The sequence below is a fragment of the Plecotus auritus genome (assembly GCF_963455305.1).
Source record: "Plecotus auritus genome assembly, chromosome: 9".
Taxonomy (NCBI): Eukaryota; Metazoa; Chordata; class Mammalia; order Chiroptera; family Vespertilionidae; genus Plecotus; species Plecotus auritus.
In genome coordinates, this window is record NC_137783.1 from 28,303,130 (window position 1) to 28,321,783 (window position 18,654).

The 18,654-nt window shown below is 41.0% G+C and overlaps 1 protein-coding gene across 8 annotated transcripts in view; it reads right to left on the bottom strand.

Moving 5' to 3' along the window:
* Window positions 1–1,458: 1,458 nt before the first annotated feature.
* Window positions 1,459–18,654, bottom strand: part of STAMBPL1 (STAM binding protein like 1) — a 45,566-nt gene continuing 28,370 nt past the window's right edge. For 4 of the 8 annotated variants that reach the window (XM_080687724.1, XM_080687722.1, XM_080687723.1 and 1 more), the window contains 7 exons: window positions 16,952–17,047; window positions 14,207–14,564; window positions 13,044–13,168; window positions 10,767–10,904; window positions 6,812–6,924; window positions 5,777–5,876; window positions 2,934–4,792 (listed from right to left, as the gene is read on the bottom strand). In XM_080687724.1, coding sequence (XP_080543850.1) covers window positions 4,736–4,792; window positions 5,777–5,876; window positions 6,812–6,924; window positions 10,767–10,904; window positions 13,044–13,168; window positions 14,207–14,564; window positions 16,952–17,047 — 987 coding nt within the window. In that variant the 3' untranslated portion in view covers window positions 2,934–4,735. Of the gene's footprint in view, window positions 4,793–5,776; window positions 5,877–6,811; window positions 6,925–10,766; window positions 10,905–13,043; window positions 13,169–14,206; window positions 14,565–16,951; window positions 17,048–18,654 lie in introns of all 8 variants that reach the window. The other 4 variants (XM_080687727.1, XM_080687726.1, XM_080687728.1 and 1 more) reach the window with 2 other exon arrangements.

Sequence of the window (18,654 nt, forward strand, 5' to 3'; positions counted from 1 at the left end):
CCAATGGGCTAGGTATCCTTACTGCCTTTCTACAGATGGAGCAACAGAAGCTAGGAATGGTTAAGGAATATACCTAATATCCTACTTGAGCTTGCTTCCCAACCCATACTCAGCCATTAGGCCAGCATTTCTCAAAGAACAGGCCACACAGGCCAAGCTTATGAGGGGCTCATTTTAAATGGTCAGATTGCTGGGCCACACCCAAAGCTGAACTAGAACCTCTGGAGCTGAGGCTAAGAACCTGAGTTTTAATCCTATTTCGTTGGTGATTCTTTAGCACATCAAAATTCGAGAACCACTGTAACATGCTATGATTGAGGAAAACTTTCCAGTTGCAAATGTGTGCTTACCGGTCAAGGAAACTTCAAACCCAATGGACTTACAGTGAAGGATTCGTGTATAGACCACTTTCATAATTCAAGCCAAAGCACCACCCACTCCCACCATCACTTCAGGTTTTACTCAAGTAGAAGTCCGTGTATTGCTGTGCTTGATGTTTACCACTAGAGGGCGCGAGCTCTCTGGTAAAGGAATGGGTGCTTGGCAGTCTCAAAGAATCCGAAGCAGGCATGGCCAGAGGCAGAAATCAGCAAAGCCAGAAACAGCCACTGAATGTGCCTTAGTGAAATTTCCTTTCCTTGCGAGCACCCAGCTGCAGTGCTAGTGCACCTTCTCCCATCATAAACCAGTAACTCCTCCCCTTGATGATATAAGATGTCCAGTGACTTGAAGGGCTGAACAAGAGAGTCTCATTGATGAGCCTCAACCTGAATTTCCAGAAGAGAAAACCGGCAGCGTGTAGACGTGGCTGCCTCCTGAATCTCTTCTCTCCCCCAACAATAGCAAAACAGCCTTCTTCTATGATCATCAGTTTTCCCCACAATAGGCACCTGCAACATCTGAGGATGGCGTGGATTTGTAATGAGATTGATTCACATCACATAGCCTTTGTTGTGAGCAGATAGGTGGAAGGAAGCGTTACTAATTTTTTTTAAGTGAATAATTCTCGGTTGTCAATGCAGCATCATTTGTGCAGTCAGCTGAGTGTGAGTCTCTCTTTAAAAAAAAAATATATATATATATATTTATTGATTTTTTACAGAGAGGAAGGGAGAGGGATAGAGAGTAAGAAACATTGATCAGCTGTCTCCTGCACACTTCCTACTGGGTATGTGCCCGCAACCAAGGTACATGCCCTTGACCGGAATCAGAACCTGGGACCCTTGAGTCCACAGGCCGACGCTCTATCCACTGAGCCAAACCAGTTAGGGCTGAGTGTGAGTCTCTTTCATAGGATTTAACAGAGCAGTCTGAGGTATTTCTTATTGTAGTGAGGGAGTTGGTTCTAAGAGCCAACACAGAGATGTAGATTATAGCATAGGGAATGTAGTCAATAGTATTGTAATAACTATGTATGGGGGCAGGTGGGTACTTGAAATATCGGGGGACCACTCTGTAAAGTACATCATTGTCTAATCACTATGTGATATACCTGAAACTAATACAAAATAATATTGAATGTAATAGATAGACAATAAAAACTTTAAAAAGACTGAGTTAACTAGGAAAACAAGGGGGAAGCAATGGGGTTGAGGTTAGGGTAGAGGATGTACAAGGACTGTGTTCAGGATAGAGGCCCAGAAGTGGGAAAGTATGCTGCAGATGTGGAACTGGAAGGTGAACCCCCAAAACTGGATCACACATAGACTTTAAAAATACAACTATGACTTGACTATAATTTTCCAAAGTAGAATTCATAACATTTTCTCTGTGAAATGTCTGTCTTGAAATCAGACACCAATTACAAGCAATTAGGGAAATTTCCAGTGAGAAATTTGGTATCTCTGATTCATTTGCCACTCTCAAGCATTTCATCTTGCAGGTTAAATTCTTTATCTCATTTTCAGAAATGCATCTGGGAAATGAACATTCAAATGCTACCTCTCATTCTAATTTGTTTCTGATGGCTACAGCTATTCGAGAATGTTCTTCGTGTAGTAACTTCACGCTCCTTAAAGACTAAAGGCAATATAAATGATTATGATTCGCCTGATTAGGTTTGTAAACAAATGCTACCTTCAAGGACAGCCAATGGTAGAACAAGCTCCTACACAATGTAGTTAATACAGTTTTTCAGAGACCTGAAATTCTGTGTTCCTGTTCTTGGAGAAAAATGTGTGGCACTGTAGACACATCAACAGATGTTCTTTTCATATTCTTAGATCATGCTTTCTATTTCTTCCCCTCCGTATTTAGTTTGAGCCTCATTCCTCGGTCCTTTCGTTGTATCAATTATTTTCTCCCCTCCTTAGATCTCTCTGCATATTCTACAACCTGATACTCCTTAAGAAATGGCCCAAAATCATTTAACTTCAGTTTTTCTTTACAAAAATGGCTTCATCTACTCAGCAAAAAATATATTATGCAGGTAAATCCTATCCTACAAATTTAGAACGAGCCCCTGTTCTTAAAAAAGGTTTGTGATTTCAGATGTATGTTCCAAAGTAGTCAGTCTTCACCCTTCCAAATGCGTAAGCCTTGAGTTCAGTGGAAAGCAGAGTAATATTTTAGAGTGCGGCTACTGGGGGCTCTTGCTGGTCGTTCTCGCTTTTGTTTTTCTAATCCTACCCAGTCAAAAGAGTTGACCATCCTTGACAAAATAAAAATCTGCTTCTGCAAATGGTTCCAATGTGCAGAAGGTCTAGGACGGGAGTTCCACAACAATCAGGGTGTCTGTCATGAGAGTGGGTTAGCACTCTTCAGCATCTTCATCAACTCTGATTTGACTGTCAAAAATTTGACTTAAGAGAATTAACTTCATAAGGTATCGCTCTATCTAAACCACAATGAGATAACCACTTCACACCTAAGATGGCTATAATGGTTCAGCTGCTGTGGAAAATACGTTGGCATAAAAAAGTTAACATACAGTTACACATGACCCTGCAATTCTATTCCTAAATATATACTCAAAAGGATTGAAAACAGATACTGAAACAAGTACATTACATGCATGTTCATAGCAGCACTAGTCACAATAGCCAAAAGGTGAAATCAGCCCACACCTCCATCACTGGATGAATGGATAAACAAATTGTGTATATACATACAATGGAGTATTACTGAGCCCTAAAAAACACAAAGTGGTGATGATACATGGTACAGTGTAGATGAACCTTCAAAAAAGTTTTAAGTGAAAGAAGCTAGACACAAAAATTCACATATTGTATGGTTTCAATGCATACAGGATTATAGGAAATATCCAGAATAGATAAATCCATAGAGACAGAATGCGGATTGGTTACCAATGGCTGGGAAAAGTGGTGGTTACACAACATTGTGACTATCTCACATGTCACTGAATTTTATCTTATGTGAATTTCACCTCAGTAAGTTATTTTTCTAATGAAACAAATTAAAAGTGATGTATTTCCTTTGGCAAAACTTGGATAGGTAAAACATTTTATTGCTGATAGGAAACTGCTAAATTAATAATACACACACCTCATTTCTGTTGGCAAGGAAACCTTGCCTAAAATCAGGAATAGAACCAATGTCATCTAGTTGCTTGTTTTCTTTTTCTTATTCATCAGCCTTTATATTAGGAGGAAAAATAATGGAGCTTATTTCTTGGGCAATCTGTAAATGCTTTTCCTTCTGCAAAAGCTGTGGAGGAATTTTCAGCATCCTCTTCAGACTCAAGATTGCAGATTCACCATCATTCCACTGTTACATCAGGACCCAACCAGACAGTGACTAATTTGAGTAAACAATTTTAAGGTTTCACAGTCAATGTCTTGTATGCCAACCACAGCTTTCCCAGCCTTCGCTTTCCTCCTGGCTTTATATCTGAGTTGCCTAAATGGCCTTGTCTGCATGTACTAGCACCCACTACGAAGTTCAATGATTTCTGTTTTATAAAGAGGGGTATTCCCTGCACTCTGTGTGTGGACGAGGTAGCATTCCTCCCCCGCTGGTCTGCTCCCTAATACTAGTACTGTGCCACCCAGATTCTGCTCCAGTTCTCACGCATGAAGAGCCTGCTATGGGTAGCTCAGTGGCTTGTTTCTGCCTTATGACAACTTGTGGACTTGCAAGTTTCAGATCCTAGACTATGGAACTAGAGTGTGGCTTGCCCTATGCATGGAGCTTTGCGTCTACAGACACCACCAGCTAAGGGCAAATTAACGTTGCAAGTCCAGCTCCACAGACAACCCACTCTTCTCTGAATGATGTTATCCTCAATTTCTTAGCATATGAAACCCATATGAAGTCACAGTTCTTCTCACATGTGGGAAGAGCTCATCTTCTAGCACAGGGAAAGGTTGTGGAAGCAGATGGCCTGTCTTGGAGACCACCTGCTACTCAGAATTCCTTGTTTGGAATTGTATTTTATAGGAATGAGAAAAAAATACAGCAAAACATCTAATGCTCTGAAAACGTATGCAGAGACCTCTTTAAATACTGGTCATATTATTGTTTGCAGCATAATTTATTATCTGGTCATAGTAGTTGGGTCCATTAATGGGTATTGATTTAACATCATTGTGACCACTCTTGAGACAGAGCAACCCAAAAAGAAAACTTCAAAATGCACAAGAGCAATAAATATCAAACTTTCTGGTCTAAAATGTATAAATATAAAATATCAGTCACTTCTGGAAACATCTTGAGAAAGGGACCACATGTCTATGGGCAGGTATCCGGTGGTGACGGTGCTAATCTTCAGAACATATCACCTCAGATCCAGCACGATTATTTTTATGTCTTTTATCAACACGTGTTTGCATACCTAGGAAAGAAAAAAAATGTCTTTAGATCATAATGTTTAACAAAATTCTCTTTGGGGAGGGAATATGAATTTCCTAATTTAAAAATGTTCCTGATTTAAAAAAATATTTCCAATAAGAACAAATGTAATCATGTGTAACCATTTTCAACAAAAAGAAATATTTACAGAGGCTGCCAAGTAATTTTTATTTAAAATAAATACTAACTTCAAACTAATGTTTCTCAGATGTTATAGCCAGAGAACCACCAAGGAATCAGTTAGAAAGAAAAGTTGTAGTTAGATAATGTTTCTTTCGGGCTATACAACGCTAATTAAGAAGTTTTCTTTGAACTGCTATGAAAAAAATTAACATAGCCACATTATGTGGAAATCATTCATGAGACATTTAATATCATTTTATTTAAGAATTGTTTGCTTATTGGAGTCTGAGGAAGATTGTATTTAAGTATCACACAGATGGGCCAGTAAATAAAATAACAGGACAAATTACAAAGAATAATTAATGTTCTAGATAAGAAAATTCCAAACTAAGCACTACAATGTTTTATCCCAAATTATACTGCTAAAAAAAATGAGGAGGTAAAAAAGTAAATATCTGTGCCTGGTCGTCATGGTTCAGTGGTTGAGCTTTGACCTATGAACCAGGAGGTCACAGTTCGATCCCTGGTCAGGGCACAGGCCCAGGTTGCGGGCTCGATCCCCAGTGTAGGGCGTGCAGGAGGCAGCTGATCAATGATTCTTTCTCATCATCGATGTTTCTCTTCTCTTCTCTTCTCTTCTCTTCTCTTCTCTTCTCTTCTCTTCTCTTCTCTTCTCTTCTCTTCTCTTCTCTTCTCTCTCCTCCCCTCCCCTCCCCTCCCCTCCCCTCCCCTCCCCTCCCTTCTCTCTCTCTCTCTCTCTCTCTCTCTCTCTCTCTCTCCCTTCGTCTCTGAAATCAATAAAAATATTTTTAAAAAAATTAAATATCCAACAGGGTCTACTCACACTGAACAGCCTTGGTTCCTTGGTGTGCGGGTGAAAGCCCTTCTTCTTACAGGTGGAGACCTCGAGCATGCCAGCACTGGTGAGCCTGAAGATGCCAGTGCTGAGTTTCAGGGTGAAGGAAAGATACAAAAATTAAGGATCGTCTGGGCTTTCCTGATGCTTTATTTGAATGGCACAAGCATAGTCCTCAAATGGGAAGGAGGAAGGCACCACAAACTAGGAATTCCACAGTGATTTTTTGAACCAATCTCACGATGACTGGCCTAGAGGTGAGAAACACTGGAGGGGCCAGTGCTAACTTCAAACACCTGCAAGATTGTCATGAGCAAGAGGCAGCTGACCTGCTGGGGAGACCACAGAGGAAAAGCGAGGCCCCCTGGAGGAAACTGCGGGTGGCAGATCTTCCTAATTGTTTTAACAATGGCAATAGTGGTGATAGCAACAGCAAATATTTACGGAGTGCTGGCTGTGGTGCCAGGCACCATGCTAAGCCCTTTACATAGACCATCATCTTGAGTTTCCTGTTCACCTCAACCTGTGATGGGCAGGTGTCAGGGATGAAGACGCCCAGCCTCATGGTGGTCAGGCATCCTGCTAAACACACCATTTGAGGGTGGAGACTGGATCCCTATATAACTTGACATGGGTCCTGTGCTTATAATCACTCTACAATAATAATCATCTCCCAAACCTAGAAAAGTTTTGGAGGTAATTAAACGAAGGCTGGAAATTTTCCTACCACAGGAAATAATACAGTAGAACTAACATCTCAAATGATAAACTGGAATACTAACATCCAATTTATCCACTTCCAGGTCATGGTAACTGGAGAAAGAGAACCAGTAATTCTCCCACTGAAAAGGGCCTTGAAAAGCAAGACTGTAGAGCTACAGGTACATGGGAACTGACTGCCGCCAATCTTTCCCCCGCAAGGGCATGGTGTGCCTGCCTTTTGGAGGGGACACGTTTGAACCCAGCAACCCCAGTCACAGCCTCACTGGAGCCCCTCCACATACACTTAACTCATTCACTTACTCGTTATGCTTTGGTGAACACACAATGGCAATCGCCTCTGGCAACATGAGCTGATAGGAACAGTGAGTGTGAAGATCGACACTGGATAAGAATGCAGTTTGGGTCGGATGTGTCTATGAAAAGAGAAGAGGACAATATTATCAGGGTAGCCAAGGCCACAGACCATTTGAAGAGAAAACTAGTTATTTGCTATTTCTTTCTTACCATCATTAACCAGATAGAAATTTTTTAAAGTGTCTGCTGACATATACCTTCCCTTTTTGCATCTTTGGAATAACTATGACTTTGAGAAGAGTTTCTTGGGAGTTGTTCATGTCCTTTCTGCTTATTGGAAAAGACAGAACTGGAAATGAATCATCACAACTCATCTAAGGAGATAGCTCTATTGTTATCTCCATTTTCCATACAGGGGTCATCAGGCTCCTTTAAGTAACTTGCCTGTGGTCACACAGCTGGTCAGGAGCAGAGCTGTGACTGGAAACCCAGAGGTACTTTATACAAAACCCTGGACACGAAAGGAAAGTTTTCAATAAATGTGCTGTTACCCACATGTGGATCGCCATTCCCTACCAATGGGAGAACGGAACTCTTCAGGTTCAAGGTGTTTGGAACTCATCTTGCACAGCCAATAAATATGCACATGATGAGAAGGAAGAGATAAAAAATTAAGGAATTATCTTCCAGATTTGGGGCTTATATACACACATATTTATGAGAGACAAATCAGAGGTTCATACTTGGATATAAAAAACGCATGCAGCCACAATGACTTTAAAATTCACAGTCAACTCAATTACCCTCAGAAAAAGAATGTGACCATTTACATCATGAAACCCAGGTCCTTGGCATGCACTGCCTGGGTCTGGCCTCTTCCACTAGCTGCAGAACACCGCAAAGGTTCCTTAACTTCCCCATGCCCATTTGCTCGACTCTAACATAAGGGTAATCTTTTCTTCATGGGATTATGAAAAGTAAATGAGACAATCCATGTGGAATGCTTAGCACAGCGCCTAACACATAGAAAGGAATCAAAACCACTCGCTGGCGTTAATGTTGTCATAACTAACGGTCATGGGCTCATAGAACAGCTTCATGCCATTATGTAGAACAATAGCTTGTTCAAGATATGTAAGATTTAAAAATTCCTTTCTACTTTATTTACTAGAATGAAGATAAAAATCCATTCATATCGATTTACAGAAAGATACATGTTCTGCAAAGACAAAAGTAACTCTTGGTCTGCAAAGACCGAGCTCAATGGAGGAATGGAAATTGCCTAATTTTTTAAAACCCAAATCTTTAGCGAAGGCATGGGTGGGGGGGCCTGACTGCCTGTTACCTGTCTCAGTGAAAATCTTCCCTTGATACAGAGAGCGTCTGTGCCTCGGTGAGAAAGTAAGACGTGTTCAGAGGAACTCTAGGGCTCTGGAGGCAGCGAGCAGGCTGTCAAGTAGACCAGTCACTCCGCCTGTCCCTTTCGTCCAGACTGAATGCATATAAGGCATCCTGAGTCTTTTGTTGCTGCCAGGAGGAATCACTTCTACTCCTTGACGACAACTGTCTCCTAGGAAAATGGTGCTTCCCTCCCCCACCTCCTTTATGGAAAAAAGAATGATGACGATGATAACAATAGCAGCGGATGCCATTTATTGCAATTGAATGAATGACTTTCCATGAATGATCTCATTTAATTCTTACAACAACAAGATGAGAGAAGTGCTATTATTACCCTCCTTTCACAGATGAGGAAACTGAGCTAAGCAGAAGAGTTAATAACACACTGAAGGTCATAGAGCTCATGAAGCTGAGAAGTCTAAACTCAACTCCAGATCTGTCTGATTCCAATTCAGCCCTTTTTTTCTGTGACTAATTTATATCTGGAAAAAATGTTAGCTGGAGAATTTGTTCCTATTATTGTACCAATAAAATCTTCACAAAAAGTCATTACAATCACTGAAGTTTGGACATATAGAATTTTAGTGTTTTCACTGAACCGTAACAATTTGGTATAGTGAACTAAACAAAAAGCAAAATCCTGGAATTCTAGAATTATGCCAAATCCATTATGTAAATGACCCAATTTCATTATTGCATACATTAGATACATAGGACATAAGGAAAAAACTCTGATTTCTAATTAGGGAAACGTTTTGTAAGATAAACTAGCATTGACTTTTCAATGTAAGTAAATTTAATGGACTGTCATTCTTCCTAAGTTTATGTTACAATTTATTTGCTACAATTTTTTTTTTGCTTTAAAATACATTCTTGTTACAGAAAATCACATTAAACTAAATAATGCCTTTAAAATTCAGCAATTTCTAAGCAAACAGTAAGGCACATTACTTACTGTTAAGTAAAACAAATAGACATATGGAATGTTTTGCAAACTCTTCATTATAAATAATCTCTTGTATTTGAGAGGCAGTTTATATTTTTCACAAGGCTTTCAAACCTGGCATCTTGCTTACAGCTCACACAAATCTGGCGAGGGAGAGAAGGTTTACATTAGCCCCACTTGGCCCATGAGGGAACCTGGAAGCAAGGAGGTTAGGAGTCCTGACCAAGGGCACATGGAAATTTACAGGTGGAGCTGAGACTGAATTCTCCTCTCCTCTCCCGAATTACAGAACACCAAATGTTCGGTGACATTGTGGGTGCGGCTATGTGCAGGTGTGTGTGTGTGTGTGTCCTGCCCCTGTTCAGTACTTCAGTGACATTGTGGGTGCGGCTATGTGCAGGTGTGTATGTGTGTGTGTGTGTGTGTGTGTGTGTGTGTGTGTGTGTGTGTCCTGCCCCTGTTCAGTACTTCTCTATAAAGGAAGTAAAAAAATGGTCACATCATTCGTCAGGGGCTCTTGAAGGTCCACAGGATGTGCCCTGGAAATCTTGGCCAGTACCCCATAATGGTGGGATGACTTGTCATTACCCCTGGTCCAGATGTGTGAGACTGAATGGAAAAATATCCCCAGAGAGATTACACTAAGGACAGAAAAGTAGAGTATTAGCACCAAAACCAACCACTGCAATTTTCTGAGTCCCTGGAAAAATGTGCTAAGGAATTCCCTGACATTTCAACTAACACTCACCATCACCTTAAGTCATTTATCCTGATCCCTGTTTTATGGGTGGGAAAGCTGATACTCAGATTGCTTAAGTAACTTGCCAGCGTCCCTATAATGAACTCTTAGCAGAGCTGAAATGTAAACTCACATCTTTTAATTCCTAAGTCCATTCCTGTTCCTGCAATGGCCTGGTGGGTGGTAGGACCCAATATTTTCAGCCCCATCCTTTAGGCCCTAATCCATGGCTTGTTTGTACAGTTTATACATCATTGGCCTGCAGGGGAGGTACAGTGGAATATATGGTTCTTACTTAATATGTACAAAAACCTGTTTTAAAGAAACATTTTCCAACATTTTCTTAAAGTTAAAGGGAACATTATTAATTGACCCCAGTGGTTGGCAAACTCGTGAGCCGCGGTTTGCCGCTCCGTTGACTAATGAGTTTGCCGACCACTGGGATAGGGGTTTAATCACAAGGAACAACAACAGCCTGTAATTATTTGAATCGAGAGTCTAGTCCAGTGGTTGGCAAACTCATTAGTCAACAGAGCGGCAAACCGCGGCTCGCGAGCCGCAGTTTGCTGACCACTGAAGACCGACCAGTTAAAATCTTACTAGGCCTCCATTCTACTCTGTAAAAATCATCAAAATAAGTCACTAATTTCCAAATGTCTCTCCCTCTTTTAACCTGGTAGAAAAAAAGCAAAATATAACCCTCGCCAGATTCATATTTAGACTTAACATTGAAGAAAATGCTTTGATGTGATGCCATTTATTGGACTTGAAAAATATTGAAAAGGTAGGGACTATTTAAATTAAGCTGAATTTCCTCAAGGAGGAAAATAACAACACACACACACACACAACTGAGACCCAAAGGGCAAACGTACATGGATCCATCCGAGAGTGAGGAGGTTGTGTTGGTCCTGAACACTGAATAATTCCTCCACATTCTCCACGTCACAGTAGTCTGGGCCTGCAGACTGCTTTGGCACGATGATGTCGGTAATGGTAAATTCGTTGTGCATCTGAAAAACAATTAGCAGAAAAGTATCATCTACTGACAGAGGAATAAGAAGAAAACAACTAGCAGAAAAAAATTCATATAGTCCGGAATTTTCTGCCCCACAACTTGCATCATCCTCCCCACTCCCCACCCCTCCCTCAATCACAATTCAAAAACAAAGTACAGGTACTGAACTAGGAAATGAATTATTTGCCCAAAATGTGAGTCAGCAGTTTGGAGCTTGAAAGCCATTTTCACAACAGAAAATGTACCATAAATAGGTATTAGCATCTTAGGCTGGTCTATGGCAGTTTAGTTAATAAATAATGTTTAGATATATTACATCTATAATGGGAAAATCAGAACAAAATAATAGTGGATTTGTTTGGAGGGGGAAATACTAGTTCCATACCTTTGTGGTGTTACTAGAGGACATTTCTAAGGCTTTTCGAGGTTGATGGTCTTGTTTTTATTTTAATTATATTGGATTTCACTTCCTGACTTACGATTTTCTTCTACTATTGGGAGACTCACTGGGATTTTCCTTAATTAGGTAATCTTTTGGGTTTGCAATTAGATCAAGAGAAAGTTAAAATAAATTACCCGCCTCAGGTACAAGATAAGAGTTGCAAAGAAGATGGTTGTAAAGAGGTGGCAGGAACCTCAGTAAGAGTCGTTATGCTGTGTAGAGCTGTCCATCCCTTCACAGCACTCCTTCTTTGAGCTTGGAAGCCACAGACTTCTCTCTAGCCTTAGGGCTTCCCTGCAAACTGGCCACTCTTCCTCCAGCCTTCATTGCAGCTCTTCCCTCCAACCCAGTCCCTCGTCCATGGCTCACTTTATGTATTCTTCAGGCTTGCAGTAAGCATCACTTCTTAGACCCTCCCAGACAAGGTCAGTTTCCTAGTTACACATTCCCTTGATCCTGCACTTCCACTGAGAGCACCCAGCCCCATTTCTAATTAATTATCTGTCTCAGTCTTTGCAAGCGTCATGTGGCAAGGACTGTGGCTCTTGTAGGCTACCGAATGCCAACACCTAGCACAGTGTCTGGCACATCTTTGTCTGATGAGGGAAGGAAGGAAGGAAGGAAGAAAGGAAGGAAGGAAGGAAGGAAGGAAGGAAGGAAGGAAGGAAGGAAGGAAGGAAGGAAAAAAGGGAGGGAGGGAGGGAGGGAGGGAGGGAGGGAGGGAGGGAGGGAGGGAGGAAGGAAGGAAGGAAGGAAAGAAGGAAAAATGAAAGGAAGGAAAGAAGGAAAAATGGAAGGAAGGGAGGAAGGGAGGGAGGGAGAGAGGGAGGGAGGGAGAGAGGGAGGGAGGGAGGAAGGAAACAATTAAACTTAGTACAACATATGGTCCTGGGAGGAAGCATCCACAGCACACTGCCCCCTGAAGGGCAAATAAGGTGACCAAGATGGCAGGTCATTCTGCTGTGCTTGCCATCTGTGCTTCCTTTCTCCTAGAGGAAAGGAGGATGGAACACTGGAATACTGTAGGAGAATGTGTACTGGAGAATAGAACATAGTGTGCATTCCATTAAACAACAGTTCTTAAGCTGCATGTTTAGGGCTGAAGATGTTCCTGTACCAGACATAGAAACTTATACCCAAGGAGACTATGGAAGGCTACTTCCAAAAGAAACATTATTCATCTTTCTTGCAAGTAAGAAATTAATTTCATCTTCTCTCTTTTATTTCCTTCTACCTTGACATTGTCTTTTCATCACATATTTCAGATAAAATCTTCCATACTTAAATAGGGCCTGTGCTCTAAGATTTCGTTTGTTGAAACTATTGCCTTAAAGGAAACCACAAAACCCTAGTTGTACTGCACGAATATCTGAAAAAGCGGTGGCAAGACAATACCTCCCACAGGTAAAAGCAGGCAGAGTTAATTACATAAATGTATGGGAAACTAACAATTGCAACTAAAATTTGTCTTAGAAAATTAGATGGTTTTGAAAACCCGAAGACCTGAAATTTTACCATCCATGTTCTAAAAGGATAGTTCATGAATAATGACAACAGTTTTATGAAATTAATCTCTGAAAAGTTAATAATATTTGCAACTCATAGGATGCTACTATATTCTGCTCTGCTTATCACAAGAACATCAGTGCTTTGGGAAATTTCCTGTGCAGAGACATGAAACAAAGGTCATACCAGTTTTCCACAGAGTATTCCACAGGTTTCTATTCCTCTCACTGTATTAGATTCTGCCAGTAGCAGAAATTTGTGGCAAAGATCTCTTGGTAAAACTACACATCGCAGTCCTTCAACCACTAAATCTGAGAAACAGAAAAGAGAGAAGAAGCTAAAAAAAAACCCCCAAATCTTACATCCCATCCTTCAAAACAGTTTTTGGCGAGTGACTGCAAATAAATATAAATATCAAAAATTAAATGATCGGATGCTCCACTTTCCATGTGTTAGTTTAAAACTCTTAAAAGTAAACAGTGACTAGAAGGAAGGTAAAATTACCTAAACTTATAAATAGGTGGCAAAGGGCAAGCACTTTTACATTTCATGCCCCAGATCAACTATTTGCATGGAAGCACGAGTTTTGTTCTGGCTCAAAGCCAATGTACTGTTAAGCCACAGGCTACACAGATGACACCTTGCATCCTATAAGACACAGGATGAATACTCTTTACTGTGTTTCCCATACATTACTTATATCTTTAGGAAAGTTGGTGGTAAGTAAAAAGATGGTGTTTTCAAGAATAATGATCCAGCAGCTCAATTTATCAACTGGTCGTCTACCATGACTTTTTAAAAATAAATAGAAACACAAACTTCATCTGACAGTGTCTGCCGGGAAGAACTCGCCATTTGCTTCTGAAAACTTGCCAGTACAGACACGGCAGCACCCAGCAGCACTAACTGTTGGCAGAAACCCAAAAGCCATCTGGAGGCCCAGGGCAATGCTAACCATTTAAATTCAAACTGCCAAGCAAAGTTCTGGACAAACAAGTTTCTCAACATCTTTCATCCCCAGTATACAGTGTTTAAGATTCATGAGTTTCTTTGATAAAATACATGAAAGGAAAAAATAATGGTTGGAATTCTTCTCTTTTAGACTCTCTGTACCGTGACCAAACACAGTCCCGTGTATTTGAGTCTCTGCTCTTGCAGGGGCAAATCCTGAATTTTCAGGTTCCATATAGTACAAGCCACACGGTAGAGAAGGATTAGCTCTGTCTACACATATATATGATGGAGGGGGTCCTACAACGATTGATAAGGAAATGAGGGCCCTCCCAGATGAGAAATACAGTTCCGTTAGAAGAGATTCAATGTCTTGTGGGGGCCCGTTGCACACTTACTCTGAACGGCACTGAGAGTAGCAGCTGGCTTTAAGGCCCTGTTGACCGGAGGAGAGTGGCTAGCATAATTGGTGGCATCACTTTTATTAGGTTGGTCGGCAAATACATTCAGCAGGGAATTGTTCTGGTGTTTGGGAAAGCAGGACAAAGTGCTGCCATCAATCTGCTCCGACAGCGCTGGGGTTTCCTGGCTTCGCATCTGACCTCGGGCTAATTCTTGCTTCTTGAGTTGATCTTCAAAAAACAGAAACTGCTCCGTTTCCAGCTGCTGCTGGCGCATCTGAGCGATCCGCTTCCTTTCGGCCTCTATCAATCGCTGATGTTCCAGTTTTTTGAGAAATTCGGCTCTATATTTGTTCTAAAAAAACATGTGGTTGCCAGAGCAAAAGGTTAGTTGCAAGGCAAGAACATCACACTGGGATTAGACATTCAATCTTCCAGCAGACCGAGCCGCAGCTAGATACTGCCATCTGCCCGTAGGGACACTCGTGTGACAGTGAGGAAAATATATAAGGTCATAGCCAAAGCCCCTTAACCTGATTCGGGCAGCAGTTCTAAATCCACTCATATTTTACCAGAGACAGGCCATGACAGTCAACTTCCCTCCATTCCCCTGCACTTTTAAATATTAGAAAATCAAGGTCAGGATGCTTTGCTCAGCCTGACTCACCAAACCCTGAGGAACAAAGTATCTCAGACGTGGTTATATCACCCCAGACTGCAGTGGCTAATATAGTAGCCACTAGCCATAGATTGCTATTTCAATCTATCTATATAAAAGCCTAAGCGACCACTGCAACAGAATGGACGACCGAGCAGGCTGCGTGGGGCGACCAGGCCAGCGGGGGGGGGGGGGGGGGGGCAGTTGGGGGCAACCAGGCCGGCTTGGGGTGAGGGGGTAGTTGGGAGCAATCAGGCCGGCAGGCATAGGCACTTAGGGGTGATCAGGCCAGCAGGGGGGCAGTTAGGGGTGACCAGGCTGGCAGGGGGAGCAGTTAGGGGTGATCAGGCAGGCAGGCAGGTGAGTGGTTAGGAGCCAGTGGTCCAGGATTGTGAGAGGAATGTCCTGGATTGGAGAGGGTGCAGGCTGGGCTGAGGGGACTTCCCCCCCAACCCCCCGTGCATGAATTTCATGCACCGGGCCTCTAGTTTAAATATATTAAAATGAAATTAGAAATTCAATTCCTCAGTCCTGCTAGGAATTGAGTACCATGTGGCTAGTGTCTCCCCCATCAGCAAGTTCCACAGAGCAACTCCCATCAACACAGGCCTTCTGTGGGACAGGCTGCCCTAGAACCCTTTGCACGTGACTCCAGAACTCATACTGCTGGAACTTTACAGAGAAGGGAGATCAATAAGAAACATTTCTCAAAATGTGGTCCAATCATCTCTAGTACAACAAATCTGCACTTCTGTTTAAAATGAAGATTCCCAAGTTCCCGTCTTATCAAAAATATCCAGGTACTATTAGGTAAGAATATAATTTTTAAAAAGAAGTTCCCCAAATAACTGTGAAATTAGACGTTGGGAGCTACTGTAAGGTAGTTGGGTGGGGGGAGGACACAGCTTACAGCCCCACATAGAAACCATATACTTGTTATAGGGCAGATTCTGATTCAGCAGGCTTAGGTGGGGCTGAAGATTCTGCATTTCTCACTGCTCCCAGGTAACACTGGTGCTGTCTGTAGCCAGGGCTCAGTGTGTCTGTTCATCTCTCCTAGGCATAAAGGAGATTTTTACGTCATACACGTGGGATGCTACTACTGTGGACTGTGAAGTCAGACCGTGCAACAGCTGCTGAGGCTGTTTCTTCCAAGGAAATGTGGAGGGGACAACCAGACGAATTGCTGAGTATGAAAGAGAGACTTAACTGGGATTTTTTCCCCTTGCTGTTGCTTTGTCTGAGCCTTCAGAATCAATTTTATCTTTCATAGTTCAAATCCAATCAAGTCATCAATATCCACACTTGCAGGAATCTTCTGATTTCAACATTTTCTCTGTCACTTCGTCAAAAATATCACTCAAACCTCACTCTGGCTATGCTCAAAGAACGTGGAGAAGTTCTTTGACTGTGTTCAGACTAACTGAAGTCAGAGTCAGCAAAGGTGATGACTCCCAGAGCACATAAACACATGAACAGAAAAGGCAAAATAATCCTTATAAGAAAGTTGAAAGCATTAAAAATTCATGTTTTCAACTTGGGTCTCCTATAAACTGGCCAATGTCTTCTTTCAAAGCCTTTCAGTCTCATTATCATTTTTAAGAAGCCATCATCCCTTGGTGATATGATTATATTTCACTTATACGATTATAATTCTACCTCAGTGAAGTACTGACTGCTATATGTAAGAATCTAATTCACATTTCTAAGGTCTGCAAATTAGGTACATCAGAAACCATATACTTGTTCTCCCTATCATCTATTAGCTCCATTCATCACCAAAGAGCAGTCAGCTGGCTCAAGGTTACATTGGCAAGAGTTGATCAAAAAGCTCTATTAAAATCTCTGTAGGAAATCTATTTTCTAATGCATCACTTTATTAGATGTTGGAGGGAAATGAAAATACCACATCTTTGGTGCAAGTGCTTAACCCGGAAATCAACATGAATTTTTTATTGGTGTTACATCACTGCATCTTTAATTTTTAATCAAATGTATATGACATCTAAAAACTCATATAAAAATGAAATTCAAAAATATATTTGCACAGAAAAGCATGAAATAAATGTACCAATTGGACTTACTTTGCTTTGCATATGGTCTTGGTATTCTACGTTATATTTCTTTAAAAGGTCCTTTTTCAATTCATCTGTCCTTGGAAATGCAATCTCCTTCAGTTTCTTTTAAAAATATATATACATATTGATTAGTGGGGTTTTCAGTATAGTCTTTCAGATCATCAGCTGAGAAAGAAAAACAGCTGGAATGTGAATTAGAAATCAAAACACAAGTAACCAAAGATGATGGTGGAAAATAGATCTCTTTTCTAGGCTCCAAAATGTATCTTCTCAGTAGGGGAGGGGAGAAATGATCCCCTCTGCAATGCTTATCTGCATTTTGTTTGGATAGATACCCCATTTTGAGGCAGTGGGTTTGCAACTTCACATTCCACAGTATGTAAAGATATGTCATCATATCCAGAAGGGACACTGAAGAACATGATAGATAAGTGCTCCTAGGTTTGACAGACTACAAAATGCACTGAGGACCTCTCCATAAAAACACAGATTCCCAGGCCTAAACCCAGGTTTACTGAATCTACATCTTTATTGGAAGGGAAAAGGTTGGGGAATCTGGATCTCAAACAACTTCCCAGTGACTCTCAATGGCTGAGAAACCTGACATAGTCCAAGCACAATCCCCCACCTCTCTCTTTAGAGATGAGGAAACAAAGGCCTAGAGAAATTAAAAGTCTTGCCCCCTAGGACTAGAATTCAAATCTCCATGCTCTTTCACTAAACTTCTGTTCTCATAATCTTTCGTCAACCATCCATCCATCCATCCATCCATCCATCCATCCATCCATCCATCCATCCAACAAACATAAAGACGTGCTTTTGAATAATTTTTCCCACAAGCAAAAACAAGAATAACCCCAAATTAGAGTGAATGAGTCACATTGGCAGCCTGGGAACTTTTGTTTCCATACAGAACCCTCTGAGGTTGAATGAACAAGAGAATTGAGGGGAAATGCTACACAATGGCATGGAAATGAATGACCCTTCAGGTAAGTGTGCCTAGAAAAATTTTAAAATAGTGATGACCATTTGACAAAATTTGAGTTGTGCTTACAGGCAGCGTCAGGCTCTATGTAACGGGTAAGAAAGCCTTTATTCCACTATGTGGTAAAATACCTTTGGAGAGTTGTTTAACATTTCATGCTGTGATTGGCTTTGTCTACATTGTTTATCTTCCTTCATATAAAAGCAACCCAAACTATTTAAGACTAATACATGAAAAAGATATTTTCAATGTTACTTTAAAAGGATTCATTCTCAGGTAAATATATTTGAAACTATATATGTTATAAATGTTAATGAGGAATAAATACATTTCAACAATCTGCCTTTTCCTTAAGAATATTTCAGGCTCCCCCCTAAACCCTTTATTCCCTATTAGGCTAGCACCTTAATACTCAATGCTTTTCAAAGTTTGGGGGTTCAGGACTGCATGGAATAATTACACCCAGCCAGAATGTCTCAAGTATGGAGAAATAGATAGCCATTCTGTCAAACTCTGGGAGAAATGGTGAAATAATTTCTTCTTCACACCATAAAGTGATTGAGCACATTCTTGATCTGTTTCTTTTCTTCCCCTTCCCTCCACTTCAGTTTCAATTAGACATCCTACACTGGCTCAGAAATGATTAAAGGTCAAAGAAGAAATCGAAACATCATGGCTAATGGAATGAATCTTTGTGCTTAAACTCTCAAGAGGATGAGACAGA